This window comes from Drosophila innubila (assembly GCF_004354385.1).
Source record: "Drosophila innubila isolate TH190305 chromosome 3L unlocalized genomic scaffold, UK_Dinn_1.0 0_D_3L, whole genome shotgun sequence".
NCBI lineage: Eukaryota > Metazoa > Arthropoda > Insecta > Diptera > Drosophilidae > Drosophila > Drosophila innubila.
The window spans coordinates 16,433,338-16,453,724 of record NW_022995376.1 but is presented as its reverse complement, the minus strand read 5'-3'; the positions used below and the strand labels follow the sequence as shown (position 1 = coordinate 16,453,724).

General features: G+C 40.0%; 2 protein-coding genes across 5 annotated transcripts; both read left to right on the top strand.

Annotated features, from left to right (window-relative positions):
- The first annotated feature begins 69 nt into the window (after window positions 1–69).
- LOC117789030 (protein zer-1 homolog) lies at window positions 70–4,766 on the top strand. 3 transcript variants are annotated; one of them, XM_034628016.1, is made up of 9 exons: window positions 70–391; window positions 1,350–1,776; window positions 1,839–2,638; window positions 2,704–2,828; window positions 2,953–3,124; window positions 3,191–3,352; window positions 3,419–3,580; window positions 3,645–4,097; window positions 4,161–4,766. In XM_034628016.1, the coding sequence occupies exons 2-9, from the start codon at window positions 1,476–1,478 to the stop codon at window positions 4,320–4,322; spliced, it is 2,337 nt and encodes a 778-aa protein (XP_034483907.1). In that variant the 5' UTR covers window positions 70–391; window positions 1,350–1,475; the 3' UTR covers window positions 4,323–4,766. The 3 variants fall into 3 exon arrangements, with proteins under 3 accessions (XP_034483907.1, XP_034483908.1, XP_034483906.1); XM_034628017.1 differs by lacking the exon at window positions 70–391 and having other exon boundaries at window positions 1,216–1,776; window positions 3,645–3,794; window positions 3,852–4,097; XM_034628015.1 differs by lacking the exon at window positions 70–391 and having other exon boundaries at window positions 1,216–1,776.
- Window positions 4,767–7,500: 2,734 nt separating this feature from the next.
- On the top strand, window positions 7,501–19,351 carry LOC117788645 (protein rhomboid). 2 transcript variants are annotated; one of them, XM_034627477.1, is made up of 7 exons: window positions 7,501–7,693; window positions 7,756–7,845; window positions 7,913–7,936; window positions 8,000–8,176; window positions 17,452–17,682; window positions 17,740–18,151; window positions 18,211–19,351. In XM_034627477.1, the coding sequence occupies exons 1-7, from the start codon at window positions 7,523–7,525 to the stop codon at window positions 18,534–18,536; spliced, it is 1,431 nt and encodes a 476-aa protein (XP_034483368.1). In that variant the 5' UTR covers window positions 7,501–7,522; the 3' UTR covers window positions 18,537–19,351. The 2 variants fall into 2 exon arrangements, with proteins under 2 accessions (XP_034483368.1, XP_034483367.1); XM_034627476.1 differs by lacking the exons at window positions 7,501–7,693; window positions 7,756–7,845; window positions 7,913–7,936; window positions 8,000–8,176 and adding an exon at window positions 15,900–16,108.
- Window positions 19,352–20,387: the final 1,036 nt, after the last annotated feature.

The window sequence follows — 20,387 nt, the reverse complement described above, 5'->3', positions numbered from 1 at the left end:
TTAAGAAGTTGGCAGCACTGGACATTACACAAGTATGCATTTTGAAGCTAAAGTCCTCTTTTAACAAAATCGATTTATCAAAACTATCGATTTAAATCGATATTAAGAAATCGGTCCAGCACTAAAGAAAATAGAAAATATGATGCCAAAAAGTGAATAATAAAGTAATTTTCAGACGAAAAAGAAACAATAAATTGTGTTTGTGTCGCGCACATGGGATGTTAACGCGTTCCAAACCGTGCTGCGCCTTCAATTAATCAAAAATTTAAGCAGTTGAAATTAATTTGTGACAAAGACATCGCCAGCAATAGCAGCAGAAGCAGCAACAAATATCGACGACAGCGACTTCTGGTCGCTCAGTCGCGACTCGCGCGAGCTGTTGAGAAAAAAGGTACACATAAAACGGAAACGAAAAAAAATTGCAAAAGCAATGCTGCTCCTTTTGGTTTATGTCAAATCATAATGAACGTTTGCATTATTGTTAGTTTTATACCTGCTACTCTCTGTGTGCTCTCGCACTTGCCACACAGCTGACGACAAATTTCTCGCTGGCCTTGCCTTGATAAGCGCAGACTGTCTGTCTGTCGCACACGCACTCACACAGCTCCCCCCGCACCAATACACTCATATTGTTTGCGTTTACATACATACATATATATATATATATATATATCATATCTCCAGCAATTGGTTACAGTTACTTCCGTTGACTTTAGTGAAATTTCCATTTAACTTTGGCATTGTCAGCTCATTGTCATTGTTATTGATGACGCTTTAAACGGGTCCAGCTATCAACTGAGACTTTGTCCTTAGCCAGCGTCTTGCCCCCAACGCACACACATTAAGAGACGCACACACACACTTAATAGTTTCGACTTCTTACGTAATTTGTCTCAAGCAACAAAACCCCTCAAAAAACAATAAGCTATTTACAATCACGAGTAGAATGATTTCAACACTTCATACCAAACTAAACCAAATTGATAAGATCGGATTTTTGAATGAGTAAATTGATTTTCAACTGGTCGATCCTGGTATCTGGTCTAGCATGTTATCCTGACACTGTATCATTATCTTATCTTGTTATCAGACATTGCTTGTTGTTACCATTATTGATTAATAATCTTGAATTTTACATAGTAAATGCAGAGTTGATATCGACTAATCCTTCTACTATTTTATTCATAAATGTCGAAGCAGCTTTTCAATATTATCGAGAAAAAAAAATTGGAGAGAAACTCCATCATGCTGTCGCTGTATTTAATGTTTGATTCGATCAATTCAAAAATTCTAGTTTTTGTCTCATAGTACAAACAAAGCTGACTCATTACCTTATTATACCATTACAGTTCCCAGGACAAACAAACAGAGAAACTGCTTGAGGGAAGTGGAAGATAAAGAAGAAGAAGGAAAAGGAGGAGGCAGCATATACAGTCATAGAGTCAAGCACAACACGAGAGAAGACAACGCACAAGATGAGCTGCAAAGTGCGGCTAATGGAGGATGGATCACTGGACGAGGAGCCGCTAACACTTAAGGAGATCGCCTATCAGAAGCTCTGCAACAATCTGGACATCATCAGTGGCTACACGGAGAGCGGACAACGCACATTGAACACGGGCATTGTGCTGACCAATGAAATCTGCGATGCATTTCTGGAAAACTATCAGCGCTTCCATCGGCCACTTGACGATAGGGTTATAAATCTATTTAGCGACACTCGTCGCACTTCCCTCAAGATTGTGAATCTGCGTTACAGCACACTGAGCAGCTTAGGTTCGTCTCCAGCTCTCGACAATATCCAATATCTTGTAATTTGTATTCTCTTTATTTTGTAGGTCTAGAGACGCTAATGCGTCATAAACTGTTTGCATTGTCCATGTGGTATTGCGATAGGATCACAGTGAATTCACATCACCTGCTGGCACACTATGGCGATAGCTTACGCTCCTTGGAGCTGGGCATCAGTTCGCATCTGCTGCAGAATGCCGAGCCCAATGAGAAGGAGCCAGTGGACTTTCAGCTGACCTGCCCACATTTGCGGCGTCTGGTGCTCAATGGCGTTGTCATGCATCATCGACTGCAGTTTGCCCACTTGCAGGACCTGAGTCATTTGGATCTCACATCCTGCGTGCTGGCCAACTTCAGTCTGGAGGCATTGGTCATGTTGCCCAACCTGCACACACTCATTTTGTTTAATGTGTGGCCCATTGCCAATCAGCTGCATGCGATCTGCTGTCTGCGACGTCTCTGCACTCTGGACATTTCAATCTCGAGCTCGGGTAACGGACATGGCACCTATGACCTGCCCGATCAGACACTCGAAATGCTCATGGACAACCTGCGCCATCTAACGCATCTGGATATCTCGGGCACAAATTTAGCCGGAAATGGCGTGGCCACCAAGGAGTCCACTAATGCCAATACAAAGACAGAGCAGCACTTTGGCCCCACGGATATACCCGGACTTGCATCTCGTACCCAGCGACCGCTACAGTTTCTCGGACTTTACCACACGGCGCATTGGGCGTGCAAACGACACGATATACCCGCTCTGGAGGTGGCCGGCGATGCCAACGAGCAGCAGATACTCACAGCAGCGCGATATTATCACGACAGACCCGTTCTCCTGACCAGAGTGAGTAGAACATCTCAGCATAACCGAATTAAAATCAATTATAAATGCAAACTCTCCTTAATTAGGTGCTCAATGATCTGTATCATCTGTTTCGCTTTGAGAACTGCAAGGACATACACACAGCGCTGGATGTTGTGCTCTGTGCCATGGATAGACATTTGAAATTCAAGCACATGCAAATATCGGGCAGGTGAGTTACCCTGAATTAAAGCAGGAATTAGTTATACCAGTTAAAATTCGGGAAAAACCTCAGAAAACTTGTATTACAATAAATCTACAGTCTAACTTGCATTAAACTCTCGATTCTCCGCTAGCGCAACACTGTTCTACATTGTAAAAGGTCGCGATCGTTCCAAATTTGGCACACTGTTGCGCAACCACATAATAAGGACTCTTTTAAATGGCATGGAGATGCATCTGACGGATGACACGATGCTACGCAATGGTTATCTGACGTTGACACAATTCCACATGCCAGTCGATGTGGTAAGGCGTAAACCATAGTCAATATCTGGAATATCCTTAAATTACCTTGTTGTCTTCGTTTCGCAGCTGTTTGAATATGAGCGGCTTATCAAGATACTGCTGCATGGCGTGTCCAAGACGGAGCAGGAGGGTTTTGTCCAGCGCATTGCTATCTATCTGCTCAACACATTGGCCTGCCAGGTGGATGGCAGGCAGAAGCTCTTTCTGGGGGAGCTGGGTGTGGTCAGCGTAAGCGTAGCAAACAATATGTCTATAGTTATTCCATAATTATTGAGGGGAAATTGTAATTTACAGACGATGCTGACGCTGATCAAGGATCGGCTGACGCGCTCAGTGTTCGACGATGTGATGGAGGTGGCGTGGTCGACCATGTGGAATGTAACCGATGAGACTGCTATTAATTGTAAGAGATTTCTGGATGGACGCGGCATGGAGTATTTCCTTAAGTGTTTAAATGTGAGCAAATGGTTCGATATAGATATGTAGAATTTTAATACTATTGCCTTTATACTGCCCACAGACATTTCCCGATCGTGACGAGCTCTTGAGAAACATGATGGGACTGCTGGGTAATGTAGCCGAGGTCAAATGGCTGCGTCCCAAGCTAATGACGCAGGAGTTTATTGAGGTATTTGCGCGTCTGTTGGATTCGTTGAGCGATGGCATCGAGGTGGGTCATCAGGGTGGAAGACTAGCCAATGACAATGCTAACCATCTGCGCTTCCAGGTCAGCTACAATGCGGCTGGAGTGCTGGCACACATTGCCTCCGATGGCGCCGACGCATGGACCATTAAATCGCCCACACGACAACATGTCCTGGAGCGTATGGTGGCCGCCATACAACGCTGGAATATCAAGAGTGAGCGCAACATCAACTATCGCAGCTTCGAGCCTATTCTCAGTTTGGTACGCTGCTATGAGACACCTCAATGTCAACATTGGGCTGTCTGGGCACTGGCCAATCTCACACAGGTAAGACATACATCTATTCGAATCATCGAAACGTACAATCACATGACAATCTCTGTTTTGCAGGTCTATCCGGATAAATATTGTCAGCTGGTGGAACAGGAGAATGGCATACAAATACTGACCGAGCTGATCGAGCATGAGAGTCCCTATTGTGAGATTAAGCGCATTGCTCGCCTGGTCATCGAACAGTGTGACTTGGGTATGGAGCGCATGGTGGAGGGTTAAACAAACGTGAAACCCAAGCGAGAGTCTAGTTTTAATATTCGAGTTTGTTGTAATGTTTATGTTTTTAAGGCAACAGCAAGTGTTATCGTTCAGATTCTTCCTCGATTTTTTATATGTTTAATTGAAAAAGAAAAATTTCAAAATGAGATATGCAAAAAAAAGTGTGAAAGTAATTGCTCGTTTTTCAGCGAAATTAGGAAAAGTATGCTAAATATCTATATATTATAATAATTACTAGGTCATATAAACGATATATATTTGTGTATCTATATATCATGTTGTAAGCAAGCAAGCGATTTTTTTTAAGATGTGATTAAGGCCCTGTCGGAACTGTAAATATTGTTAACTTAAAAAAAGTAAAACTCAAAGGAAAGAAAAGAAAAGGCAATGAAGTATAGCTACAGATTAAATAGAACCTTAATTAAATAACTTTATGCAACCTAATGAAGTCTTTCATATATGTACGCAATATCTATATAGTATATTATCATGTATGGGTATTTAGCTTATGTGTAAATGTCTGCTCGATTTGTTTTTAGAATTTAATACATAGTTTAAGCCGAATTCAGACCTTATGTTTCTTGTCCGCTTTGTGTTCAATGCAAAAGTCTAAGTTTGTTCCTTTCTTAAAACTATTTTGTTCACTGCATGTTCAAGCTCGTGTCTGCAAAATTGTTCTTAACATTTAGAACTTAGAGGTAAGGCTAAGCAATTGTATATATTAACACATACATATATTACATAGAGAACCGTGTATTTTTGTGTGTAATTTGTAGATATTCTTTGCATTATTCACAGCCTAATGCTCTCTTTACACTATCAAAATGTAACAACTGTGTTTTACGCAATTTTTTTAAACTTGAAATAATTTACATTTCTTGCCAGTATAATATGGAACAGGGATTGCAAATAAGAGTTATCTTAATGGTTAATACATATTTAAACTCCTCTTCATTTTTTATTAATTTTAAAATCATATATATTATAACTCTTATTTTATTTTTTATTATCATTATGTGGCTTCAGTACCTTTCATAAGATACATAAAATGTCCTTAATGGGCCATAAATATTAATTGAAAAATAACGGTTTATTTTTATAAAAGAAAAATGGAAAATAAGAGTTATATTATGATTTTTAAATAAGTTATACATTTAATAATTATTTATCATTATTTTTGTTTTTATATCGAAAATAAGAGTAAAAAGAATACAATTCACGACAACTATAATTTTTCAAAATTAAAAAGAAGTGTAAAAACTGAAAACAAAAGTATACATTTTCATAGTGGAAAGTGGCTATTAACGATAAACAGCTCACATCTGTATCTTACAGTCCACAGTCTCTGGAATCCACATCAGTGTTAGCCCACACCAATACTTCTCCATCTGTGCGTGTACATTTCAATAAAGCTATGTATGTGTCTGTAGCAAATTACGGCAGTCTGGTGGCAGTTGCGTCATGGGGTTGGTCTTGTGGGTGGATGGTTGTGGTTGGGGTGGCAAGGAGTTTGAGAGATTGCAATGTGAAATGCCAGCGAGTTGAAAAGCGCACAAACGTGTGACGCATGTGCAGTGTCTAAATGAACTCTGACCCACACTTCTCTGCCGCCCTCTCACTGCGTCATCATCAGCAACCCCTTTTGAAGTTTCGCTCTCTTTTTGCTCTGCGCTCCACATGCAAGAAGTTGGCGACACTCTCTCTCACTTGTCAGTTGCCATTTTGCCGCCCGGTCGAACGTTTGTTTGTTTGTTGTTGAGTGGAAAGAATAACAACGGTAAATGACATCAAGATGTTGATGCCAAAAACTTTAAATATATACGGTTTATTTGGTTAAACGTTTACTCTCCCCTTCATAATCAAACTCTTTACCATAATAATTGACAAGTTTTATATTGAAAGCCAGTGAAAACAAAGGCAAAACAAAAGTTCGTAACGGATTCTGCGCACTTCGCATGGAAACAACAACGAAGAGTGTGAGTTTGAGTAGGGTAGGGGATAAGGTAGAAAATAACATCAACATGAAAATGCATTATTCGGTTGTCAGGTCGGGTTTTGTATTTGCCGGCTCTAAGTTCATGTGCTTCCGCTCTACAAAATTGCCAGAGGGAGATCAATAACCTTGTCCAAGATAGGGACAAACCCTCAAGGAGCTGTTACCATGACAACAATAACAATGTTTAAGCAAACAAATGAATTGCAATAAAAAAAAATCTGTATTCCGGGCATGAAATAGACTAAGGTATTGTAGTACCAGTTTTAGCCTATGATTAACCGAAATATTATTTTCTCTGGCCCACGCAAAGTGTTGCAGCAATTCCAAACACGACAAATTGCAACAAAGTTAATTTCACAGGGCGAAATAAATTTTAAAAACTCTTGAATCAGAAAAGATGATATCCGATGCGACTGGGATTCGAACCGCAGACCTCGAACAAAATGTTCTCAAAGCATTGCAACTTAACCCGCTCGACCATTGCCATGCCTAAACGGCATTTGATAATTCGGCACTTGAACGAAAGCTTTTAGAACGTGCGTAGCGTAGAAAAGCTCGCACAGTGCACTGCAGTCAATTCAAAATGGGATTTTAAATATTTAAATGCAATTATTATCTAAAATGAATATAATAATATTGAATTAATATGGAAAACTAGCAGCCTGAGAGTGAAATATGAATGAGCTGTATTTTTAGTGATTATAATAATTAATAATAATTCAATAATTATTGCATGTGAATAAATTTGTTAACATTAAGAAGATAATTAAAATGTTTATACTTGAGGAAATACATAAGTAAGGTTAAGAAAGGTATAAGAATATTGATGAGAAATGTGATATACAGCATACTTTTAGGAACATCTAAGAATTTACAATTTCTATTGCTCACCAAAAAGCATGCTTTAAAAAGCAAAAAAATTTGTTTCTAAATTTGAAAATTGGCAGATCTGGTAATATTCATATTATAAAGATTTAGTTTTAATTTTTAAATATTTACATTTATAAATTTGTAATTAAAATAAATAAAATATAAAGGTCAACTTCCATATTCAAGCTTTGACATCTATTTCCCATACATGCATATATTACTCCACAGTACCATAGGATCATAATCACTGCCAGATTCAGTTATAGGATCATTTACACAACTTACATAAAAATCCTGGATTGCATAGAACGCAATACGGAGGCAAGGACGCGACATGTGGCCCGGCTCCGAGCGAGGCAGCTCGCGAGCATTGGAAATACCGACAAGTCAACAAAATGCTGGCGGTAGTAGCCAGCAGGAGACACTGGCGGACATAGAGCACATATCGACCATAGCTGGATCATTGGCCTCCATTGGTTCACTGTCGCATACACAGATGCGATATGTAAGTATTGAAAGACATAATAAATATTTGCTATATCTAATTAATTTAATTCTGATTTCTAGTGCACAAATGATGCTGGCTATGATACGGAACATACCTCATTAAACTCTGACTTTGATGAGGCTGAGCTGCGCAGAGAATTGCTGAGAGATGTAAGTACTTGTATTAAAAACATGGAAACTACTATAATAATTTAAATCTTATTTTATTGTCTTGCAGAAATGGAAACTTTTATTTGATATGGTAATTAAATGATTACCGAATATTTTAAAGTAGATTTACATTTAAATTTGTATTCCTCTTTAGTTCGATCCGGAGGGTTTTGGCGAAATATCTGTAACAGAATTTTTGGTGGCATTGAAATCGCCAGAATTTCTATCCCAAGTGCCTATGAACAAGCGGGAACTGTTGCTGGAGCGTGCGAAGAAGGCTCAACTGCCTAATGGGCCGGGCTATGTGACGTTTCAGGACTTTGTGAACGTGGTAAGTGCATCTAAATCGAATTCCCTTGTGCCACACGAGACACACACTCACAGACATCCGATGTGGCAGGATTTGAGTGCAAACACAGGTGCATGTGGCAGTTGCAGAGACTAAAGTGTAGGCTCGTGTTCAAACACAAAGCACAGCCAGGACGTATGAATCCTACACGCCAATAGCAACATTCACATTCCATGTTGTGTGTTGTGGCAAATGCAAAAAGTCCTTTCGTCCACTCGCAAAATAAATGCACCTTGGGCACGAAAAGAGACACGCCTCGCTGCCTCGTTGGATTGTTTACCTGGACTCCCAGGGCTCTTGTTGGGTTCTCTGTTTGTGCAACGTTGCCACAGCAACAGAAGGATCTGCTGTGGACAGAGGGAATTCACGAATTACGTTTGAAGTTCTTTCTGCAAGAGTTTCGATATAAACATAAAAACGATTCGAAAGGATTCCCCCATTGTCAATCCTATTGCAATTTGATTGATTCTTCGCTTGATTGGAACAAACACACACCATCCTACACACACATGCATAATCAATGAGTCAAGTGTAGGTATATTCCTTGTGTTGCTCTCTTCCTTTTGTTTGGCCAAGAGTCCTCCTCACAAGTCATGAATTAGCCAGGCCATCACAAAGTGTGTCTATTTACCCTCTTGTCTGTGTGTATTGTCAATGTTGATGTGGCTGTGTGAGTGTGTTTGGGTGTGTGTATCTAACGGGGAATGACGACTTCATTTGTTTGACCACACAATGCTCTGTTGATGACATGGTTAGCATTTAGCTTCTGTTGATGGGATGGTAATGATTCCTATCATCAACCTTTCGTTTTACGAATATTTCTCAAGCTAGTTCGAAATTTCCTAAAATATTGCTCAATCTTCTTCTACACTCTTTGAGTAAATCTCAATGTATTTCCATTTTTTTCACCTAATTTTAAATCGCTCACGTCGAATTAAAAAAAAATGAAAATTAAATTATGACAGTTCTTCAAATAAATCCATGTCCTTTTAATCCTTCCCTTACATTTATTTATATTTTTATTATTTTTTTTTTTTTTAATTTGCTTAAGCTATTTGTATATTTCCAATATTTTGTAAAATAGTTCTGTCTTTTATGACTATTTCTTTCTTAAATATTTTTTTAATTGCTTACTGAATATTTTTATCTTATCAAAAAAAAGTAGTTCTATCTTTGGAATCAGCTTTAAAAAGATCCTTGTCGTTACTCCACTCAAAGGTGTCACAGCAGCAAAAACTGCAGTCCTTATCATTAAGTCGGGATCGTACTACACAACATTTTTCCACTTAATTATAAATTTCAATGATCGAAAGATCAGGAGGAGTACGAGATGGAGGAGGAGAGGGAGGAGTTGACTTCGTTCGGCCATATGGGCCAGCTAATGTGTCCTTGTTTGGTTCGCTGCTTGAATTAAAGCAGGAATGCCGCTAGAGAAACGAGAGGAGCAAGCAACAAACTGACATGCATAATGCAAACGGCGTGGAGGCGATTCCTATGCCGACATCGATACAATGGAGATTGCCCGATGATTGCTGAATTTTTAACAAAAGCTCGCACGTGACAAATCCTTTTATGGCAGCGCAGAAGCAGAAGCTTCCCCTCAGCCAACATTCAGGGACGTGTACGAGGATGACGATGTCGGCGCCGCCATGCAACGAGCCTCAACGAAGAGGGGCAAACGTGTTGAACGTTATGACAACTGCAGGCACGAGGCTGTCGGTCGTCGAGATCGTCAGAGCAGAGTTGAGCAGAGCATCTGGTCAGGCACAGCAGGCGACCAGTGTAAGATGCAGCTGAGCTCAAAGAGAATCCAAACAGCGCGAATCTTTTCAATAAACAACGAAGCATTGATACTCTGTTTTTTTTTTTCCTGTTTTGCTGATTCTTGTGGCTCGTGAGCTCGTGAACATTTGTGGCATGATCGTATTTATAATGATTTGCACACTTGCCATTTAGACCCCCAATCCAAAGGGTACATTGCTTTTAATTGCAGCCCGATCAGCGGGCACAACAACAAAAAAAAATCAGAAACAGTTGAGGAACGCCGTGGAGAGAATTCTTGCATTAATCAGAAAGTCAACGGAGCTGCCAAGCGTTTCGATCTTGGATCTTCGATCATCATCATATACGAGTGTACTCGTAAACGAAAGCAATTGGCTGAGAGTCTCCACTGGCAAGTCACAAGTCGCCTCCATTATCATAATCAGTGGACGACGGCGCAGCTGGCAGACGCCAAAGCTGATGCCGAAGCGAAGCTGAAGATGCTGCTCCAACCAGCTGAACCTGTGCCGAGCACGCACCAAGAAATTCCTGCGGCTTGTAGTATTGAATGGGGAATGTCTGCCAGGTTGCCAGGCTGCTGCTGGCCTGCAACGGAGTGGAATGTTCGCCTGGCCAGCTGGCGACGTCTGCGATCGGGTTTATTGAATAAACATTGCCAGTCGATGCCTCTTCCTCCTTCTGCTGCCGCCATTCTCCATCCTCAGCTCCAGCCTGGTGGCGTCTGCTCTCTGCTGATTTTCAGCGCTGATAGGCGGCGGAATCAGATCAGCTGCGGACTTTGGAGCCACCGTTGCATTGGAAGGTGCAAAATGCCTTGCGCCTTGGCCTCGGGGGACGCGAGTCATCAGACGGTTGGCTGCAGTCGCGCTCGACGCGGTATTAAATCAATGCCAATCCATAAATGGTCTATGCGACGCGCAGATTCAATTGGAATCTCTTAGCGATTTCATTATTCCACAATAATATCGCAAATCGCATGAAAAAAGGAATAAAAAAAACCCGACAATTTGAAAGAACTGCAACTGCCAACGGGTGCTGCCTTTGAGCCATTTTCCAGTTAAATACGCCAAAGACTTTAACAGTCGGCATTAAGGTGTGAATAGGCTCCATAATAGTTCATTTGAGATCATTTTAAAGCTACTAATTCAGGTACACATTGAGGATATCGGCTGCACTCATAATAATATCCAATAAAAGATATCAATTATTAGTATTGTCAACTTACCCGAGAATTTTTGAAATTGAAAGATCTTTACTTTGATTTTTATGGTCCTAAAAGTATGAACAAAAAATTAGTGAGTATTTGATATTCCCAATTTTTTAAAATATTTTATGATAGTCTTCCATTTAGTTAGCATTCTAAACTGCTATTTGGAGTGTTTTTAAATAATAAATCTTTTGAGATCAGATTTATGAGTCAAAGTCTTCAATTTTTGATATGATTTACATCTTAATTAATTTATCCGATCGGATTCTATAGGATCTGAAGTTAATATTTACTTGAAATACTCAGTTCAACATTTATTGCCATCCAAGGCAAATTTTTCAGTTTAGTTACAACTCCTAATATTTTCCTTTCGAGTCTTCTGACAGGATAATCTCCTATTTCTTGCCTATTTCTTATATCCCCTGGAGAAGATTCTCTTTTCAATTTCGCCATTGTGAGATTTAAGCGTTTTCGAACTTGCTTAAAAGCAAATCGATGCTAGTTTTCGTTTTACAAAGTCCTTCATATCCTTCCATAGATAACAGTTTTCCATTATCGCTGCCTGGTTGCTTTTCATCCACACACACACACACCCACAAAAACACAAAAATGGGAAAAATGCAGAGCAAGTGAAGTAAAAATTCATGTTTTTTGCTCCTGCCCGGTTAACTCCAACATTCGTTTTGACTTGTGGCCGATGCCAAGGACGTGACAATGCCAAAGATGACAAAAGAGGCGGAAGGAGGCAGAGATGCTGCTTCTGTTAGTGTTGCTGTTGCTGGCGATGTTTGGTCAATGGTCAATTTGGCAGCAGTTTATTTTGATTGTTGTGCATCCGGGGCAAGGATAACGATGTGAACATAAAATGGCACAGCACCAACTGCAACTGTCTATATTCCCACACTCTCTCCCTCTCTTTCTGTGTGCTTACTTTGCTCTCTGAAATATTTGTTGCCATAGTCACGAAATGTGCTGATAACGAGTCCTAAACCATTTTAGCTAGGATGCTGTATGTGTCGGCAATCGATGTCCTGTGGCAGTCACGCGCTTTGCTCTTACCCATCTTTTAAAATGAAACGCTTATGCATTTTTTTTTTTCGATTTGCAGGTATAAATGCCACAATTTCCAATTGTTTTTGCTTTAAAAAAACATTTGTTTTTGGCAATTGTGGTGTGTCCTTGCTGTGCTCATTAGTCATGTTGGAATTGCCACGATTATAAATGAAATTAGTTGCCACTGTAATGGCCACAACTAATTATGTTGAATAAATTTAAATGGGCAGCGCACCTGACATTTATGACGGCATTAAAAACACTACATCCAGCCCTCGATTGCTATTTCCCCTCGTCTTTTGGCTACTTTTTTTGAGCAAAGGTCAATGAAACTGACCAACTTGCGTCGTTGATTTGAAGGTGCCACCGTCCCTGACCCTGCACTGCGCTTCAAGCTCAAGTGCCTCGCATAATTGTGACACCAATGTGTTGGCGGAAGCGCGCGTCTCTCCGGGCACGGCGCGCACATCATTAACCCGTGAATCCCCCACAAAAAAAGAAGCCAGAATTCGTTGGTAATTAGACATCAAGTGCACAGCATTTAGAAATGTCTCTTTTGGTTTGGGATGCAGACACGCGCTATCCATGTTTGCACCTTGTTGCAATGCGGCAGCTGCTGGCGCTGATTGTGTGCGTACGCGCAGTCGACCGGAAAACTCTGTTCAAAAAAAAAAAAAACAAAAATAAAGTTCAAATACAAGAAATTTTTGATATCCGATTACTACACACATATGCCTACTTCTAGTTCTGGGCAGGCACGCCCCTTGGCTGGCTTTAGTTGGTCCAACAATGCGTGCGCTAAGTGGAATGAAGTCTTATTTTATTTCCCATTTCCATTTTCAATTTCATTTCGCCAATCTTATGCCAAACAATGACGTGGAGTGGCATGGCCTGTGCTGCCTTTTGTGCCTTGCGTGTCATTCCATTTCCGCCAGCCTCGAATCGCAAATCAAACACAGACGACGCCGACAGCTGCTTCTTGGCTTTGCATATGTGCATATATGTACATATATCCTTGCTTATACATTATGTAGTAAAGGGCAGGGCAATCTTAGTGTATATAGCAGCCATAGCTTTTGATTTGCAGCACATACAAAGCCAGAGTCAAGACAAAAGATGCGGCGTCAAAGGCCAAACGTCAAAGCGTTTCTTGAAGCAATCGCAAATAAAGTCTTTACAGTCTGAATAGTCTTTACATATGCGTGCAGCATTCAATAGTTTGTGTTGTTGTTGTTGTTGTTGTTCGTCACACAGGAAACTGCAGAAAGGTGCAAACGAACTTCCGCTCCAAATCAGTTTTCGATTTGTTGTTTAACTGCTGCTCCAGATTCAAATTCAGCTCCGTCTTCGTCTCCAGCTGTTCTATCATTTTGTTTGCTGTTTGTTTTATCTGGCACGCGCTCGAATCTTGCAGCCGGCAGCGTCAAGAGACCAAGAGAAGCTCAATCCTCAATGGTTTGCACAGCGCCTAATCAATCATCATCATGCTCAGACTTTGCAGAAGCAAAACGGTTGAAAGGTTGATTACCTTCACACAAGGACTATGTGAAGCCATCGCCGTTGCCGTGTCCATCATCCTTTTGGCCTATAATTAGCCAACGGTAGCAGTAGTTAAGCGTCAGATCCTGCAAGGCAAATGTGACTTTAATGAGTAAAAATGTGATAATTAGTAGACGCCAAGAGACCGACAAAGACAGCGCAACAGCAAAAAAATAACTTAGAGAAAACTGTTGGTAATTACAGTGAAATAACCATTTGGCCGGCAAATTGCGCACTGGGCGGCCTGACGGATTCAACTAGAATCAACAACAAGTGCCTCCAGCTCTTGGCAAACAATACAAAATGGCAGATACCATTTTCAGCTACCATTTTCACCTGCGGCTTTTCACTTGACTTGGACAAACAATGCAAATTGAATTGCTGCTTGCAAAAATATTGTTATTAAATTAGATGATGGAGTGAGTGCGGTGCTTCTTCAAGTCTGTCTTCAAGACAATAAACAAGAGAATAGAACTAGGCAAAGATATGATACTCTTCAAGAAACTTGTATTTAATTTTAGACTGATTGCAATATTATATTGTATATCGGTTAAAAAGAAAATTGGTCAGGTTGTATAAAGCCGCTCTAAATACAAAATCTGTCAGATTGGTTGAGAAATTAAAAATTATCATACGAAATGTTGATATTGGAACGATCGCTCCTATGACAACTATATGATATAGTAGTCCGACTTTAACCAAATTTGGTCGGGATGCCTAGCACAATATAATATACACAATCTGTAAAATTAGTTAAGATATATAAAGAAAAATTTAACTTTTTCATGTTTAGGGTTGATATTCGGTCAATTGTTCCTATGACATCTATAAGGTATGGTAATGGCATCTATAAGATATGGATATGGTAAAAAAAAAGAGCTTTAAAATTGAAATTAACTATATAGACTCATCTCGTCGTTCTTATAAAGAATGTTTTTATTTTATAATTAACAAATTTCTGAACCAAATTAAAACCCTCTCTGCAAGGGTATAAAAACTTCGACTAGCTCTGGTCAGTAAATGTTAATAGATAAAGTAACTGGCATACATCCACAAATGTATGTATAAATATGTACATATATAGATATAGATTATTGGCCAGCAATCCGGGAATTCGAGTAGTTCAGGTGGCTGGAGGCAGTTTGTAAATATTTTGCTCAACTGCTTGGAATAAAAATGTCAACACAGTGAATGAGGGCACATAAAATGCATAATGGAGTGCACAGTGTTCACAACGTCGTCGGCAACCAAGAGATGTCCTTTTTTGCGCATTGCCCATGGCTAACAAGAATACACACACACACAGTCACGTAATTCAAAGGAATTTTTTCCTAGGTTTTCCTCACAAAAAAAGAGACGCCGCCAACGTCGCTGCCGTCGCTGGTGAGCGCCCTTCTGTCCCAATGTTGACCATGTAGTGGATGTGTTGGTCGGGGGAGTGTGTTAAATGTTTTGCGTCAATTTGTCGCTTTATGTTAGCGACCTAAAAACGTTGCCACATCGAGACACACACTCACACACATACACTCGCATACTCATCGTCCTTGTGAATGAAGCACAAATAGAATGTATGAGCCGTACATATAACTCAGTTAAATGAAAATGGATCGGGAATCTAGCAATTTACCTGACTGCAGCCTGAGTGACGTCATGCGGTGTTGTTGCTGGGCCGCTGGGTAATGTCATTATCAGGCACGGCCGCAAGGCTAGCGTCCAGTGTCCAGGGCTTGAATGTAATTCGCACACCCGTCGTGCACGTCACAAAACAAATGATAAACAATTATTTGTTGGAAATGTTCCGGCAGCGAATATTGGCCCTATTTTTGCCGCCTCATCGTTTGATCTGTTGTTATGTTGGCCAAACCAGATTTATCACCGCCTCACAATGCATTTGGGTGTTCCAATTGTTCTCGGCCATTGTCAACAGCTAACAATTTAATACGTAGAAACGACAAATCGGAAGTAAAATATGCCTATTTGAATGCTCTGCATTAAGGAAGTGGAGAGACAACAAAGATGACAATACTAATGCACCCCTGGGCGGGCATCGACAGCAATTGCAGCAAGTGGGCAGTCCTAATATGTAGGCGAAAAGGCGAAAGCAAAGATCGCAAACTTGGCAAGTTCGAAAGAGAAGAATATCAACGACGGCGTGTAATTCTACGCAAGTTATAAATTAAGTGTTTTATGTACATATTGTGTGTTAATTATTGTTTAATGCGATATTAAGCATTATGTCAGTAAACTGTGCACATCGATAAGATAATTATTGCCGCTGGGATTTGTGTCAGCGTTTACATATTAAAAGCGCGCCAAGTTAAAAAATACGTTGCGTAAGTAGGGTGTAAAATAAAAAACATACATAAATATAAACTTTTATCAGGTTGTTCTTTTTTTCTCCATTTGTCAATTAAATATTCAATGAGCGCTTTATCTAGTAAATTAATGCCGTTATAATTGTGTGTCGTACGATTATGCCTACAAACACTATCTTATGTGTGTGTGTTTTGCTGCGGTGCTGCCACTTTTTGCGGTTGAGTAGGTGTGAGAGATGAGAGGACAATTAAATGGCTCCGCAGGCGATTTATCAATTAAACAAATTTGATAATTACTAATATTAAACTGTCGTGCGGCTAACTAGCAGCGACACTTGTTAACTCCCACGGCCCCGCAGAGGCCACAACAGCAGTGTTGCGGTTATTAGCGGAAGTAACTATTTTGTTTGCCTTCCCTTTTGGCCGGCAAGCTTAATTTGCAGATTGCTTTCTGCTTTTTTGTAAATACCCTGTAAACAAATGCTGCTGTGAGAGGGCTATATTAACAGAAAAACGTATTTACGTAGGAGTAATTATATTAACATAGTAAGAGGCTTTTATTAACATATGTTAACGAGAATTTTGGAGCAATGTAAAGTTGCATTACTTTTTCACAGGGCATATACTCGTGCAGCAATTGAAACCATAATTTTATTTTATTTTTTGCGTTTCGTAATCTTGAATTTTAATTGCGCGTAGGCTTCATTTGGATTTTCTTGCTGTCTCAGTTTTAATTAAACACAATACACATTTTCCGCCTTTTGCAGATTTTCGTGTTGTTGCTGTTCTCCACTTTTAGTTGCTGTTAGTTTTTATGAGCGCCTTAATTGCCCGCCCCGTTTTGCATCTGTTTGTGAACATCTTAATTACATAATAAAAATTATTTGGTTTCACAGTCTCACTGTCCCTCTGACCAAGCAAAGACAGTCCAATCCTAATCCCAGCTACATAGTCATCATTCGTAAGAGGCTTTGTTTTCATAATTTTATGGCTCGTTTAGTTTTGGGGTTAAAGATTTATGTTTGCAGATTTAGAGATACTATCTGAGATAGTTCATAAGCATGTCCAATTGGAGTAATAACAGATATTTCCCATGGCTTCCCTTTATAATGCCTCCTCTCAATATAATTCGATTTTGCACTATCGTTCTTGAGTTTAAGCTAAAAGTTAAGTTCTGACATTTAAAACTTATTTTCAACAACTATTTTAAGTACGAGGTTCAAAAAATTGGATTTGTTATGATTTCCTTCGAGGTTGCGCTTCAACTGCGTCCAGTTCTTGGTACATTATTAAACGCCTTAAATTAAAATTAGTTCAAGTTGTAAACTCTAAATGATCCATGATATCTCTTGCTTTTACAGATGAGCGGCAAGCGAACGCGTAGCTTCAAATGCGCCGTACACCAGCGGGATCGTGAAGTGTGCTCCGAGAACGACTTTCAATTGGTGCTCAGTGAGCCGCCGCTCTTCAGGAAGATGGTGCACGCGGTTGCCCTCGAGGTTTTGCCGGAGGAGCGTGATCGCAAATACTACGCGGATCGTTATACATGTTGTCCGCCGCCCTTATTCATAATACTGATCACAATTGTAGAGGTGGGTTACATATCAATGTAGTAAGTCTTTAATCCTAACTTAATTTGCATTCTTAAGCTGGGCTTCTTTGTGTATCATACGCTGGCCGCGGGAGAAGCTGCACCAACGGGCCCAATACCCACCGACTCCATGTTTATTTATCGACCTGATAAGCGTTATGAGATCTGGCGATTTGTGCTATATATGGTGCTGCATGCTGGCTGGTTCCATCTGGGATTCAATGTGGCCGTGCAGCTGCTCTTTGGTCTGCCCTTGGAGATGGTACACGGATCATCGCGCATCGCCTGCATTTATTTCTCGGGCGTACTGGCCGGCTCTCTCGGCACCAGCATCTTTGATCCGGAGGTGTTTCTCGTGGGCGCCAGTGGCGGCGTTTATGCCTTGCTGGCAGCGCATCTGGCCAATGTGGTGCTCAATTACCACCAGATGCGCTACGGCGTCATTCGCCTGGCATTCATACTCATCTTTGGTAGGTATTCTCTTTCGCATTAACTGTTGCAGTTTATCGTTTAACTTCTGTGATTGCAGCCTCGTTTGATTTCGGGTTCGCCATCTATGCACGTTACGCTGGCGAGGATGCGTTGCCTGCACAGGTAGGCGCCAACTCAGCGTCTGTCTCATATGTAGCACACTTGGCTGGAGCGGTGGCAGGTCTCACCATCGGTCTGCTTGTGCTGAAGAACTTCGAGCAGAAGCTGCACGAGCAGCTTCTCTGGTGGATTGCCCTGGGCACCTACATGGCCCTCGTCGTCTTTGCCGTTGCCTTCAATATACTCAACGGTGTGACACTGTTCAACATGCGCGTGCAAAAGATTCGCGTCACCGAGACTTTCTACAATGACTTCCAAGTATAACAAAAAAGGCAGCCGCATTTGTCTTTTTGTTGATTCCCCCAAGATATCAAGATTATGGATTTTTGTTTACTATATATACATTTTTTTTTGATTCGTTGAAGTTTTTGTTATTTAGTTTATTGTTTTCCAACTGGACAGTGAATAAGTTTATAGTTTATCGTTTTGTTAAGTTCATTAACTGTGTGCAATATGTGTACAGACGCGATATGTATATGTATTTGTATTGTACAATATAGACAATCGTCTTCTATATGGAATCAACTACAATTAAGAATTTCGTATTGTACGCTTCGTTTAAAAGTACAAAATATGATGAAATTTACATTGATAAAATGTATTTACAAGAAATCGGAACTGATTAGAATACATACGTAAAACTTGATGCTCAAGGGATTCGAAATTTGCAAGACACAAATTAAAGACTTTCTTAGGAGTAAGCATAAAAAAAATCACAAGTTTAATCCTTAAGTTGTAAAAAAAAAATACAAATGCTATATTGAAACCGAAACTAAAAAGCCCAAAAGTTTATTCTAAATTTTCAGAACTGTCCCAACGCAGGCCTTACATATATTTAACGATAATCTTTAAACTACCTCAAATCGGAAAAGTAGATAAGTTGGAAGATTAACAAATATCGGTTTCAAATTAATAAATAGCATTTCTCAACTGCCCTTATGAAAAAATCATCACTGCCAGCTTTAGTGAAAGATAACAGCACCAATTTAATATAATAAATATATATATGTATTTTGTACATATTGTACATATTGGATAATCACAAGAAACAATACAAATAAAGCAAAAATAAGAACTGACTTTTTATTGTATACTTTTTTGATTCCGCTTTCTACAATACTTCGTCAAAAGGTCAGCGTTGCCACCTGCGCCTTTTAAGCTTAACCGGCAATATTTCGTTATGCAGCTTGTGTGGACACACTGGCCATAAAATTCTTATTTTTTTCGGCGGTTGTAAATGTTTATTAAAATGAATAATTATGAATATATTTATATGTATGTTGGCAGATTGCACAAGAGCGGAACTTTAACAGGCAAGGCATAAATATGTGCTACGTTGTAAAAACGTTTAAATATTTGATTTCAACATCACACACGCAAACTTTTATAAAAATTTCTAAATGCGATAAAATATCTTTTAGCGTGTATCCAACTTTATCAGGGCAGTTGCTTTATTTCTTGGCGTGACAGTGAAAAGCGAAAAACTGTAGAATTTTCATGACAGTTACGTGCACGCACCTGGGACAAGGCAACCCGCCTGTCAGTTTCTACATCCTCCTGACTCCCATTTCCCAGTTCCAAGTCGCTGTCAACAATGCGTTGCACCTTGGCTTTTTACTGGTACTCGTACTGTATCTGTATCTGTACTCATGTAGTTGACGGCCGAATGTCAACATCTCACTCACACTCACCGTTACTCAAAGTCTCCCATTCCATTCACACCAGCTCCTATTGACGTGCTTCTTCTTCAGTTAACAAATCCCAACGGACACGAATTTATGTTTGTTTGAGCATATTTCACCGTTAGTCATTCGTCTGACGTTGTCACGCAAAAAAAGGGGCGACAAATCCAATGGAAATTGGGGGGGCAAAAAAACATTGTTGGCCAAAGTGATATAAGCAAATAAACTGTTGGCCCAACTGCTACCTTTTTACAACTGGGACTGGAATCGGATTGGACAGAGAATAGAAGCAAAAACTGCTGCTTGGACAAAGGATTCAAATGACGCTGATTAATGCTGGATGTAATTTGTACGAGTTCCTATTTATAATAAAAATTGGTGAAGCTTCAAGGGGAATACATAAAAAAATGGATATTGATGGGAAAAAATTTAG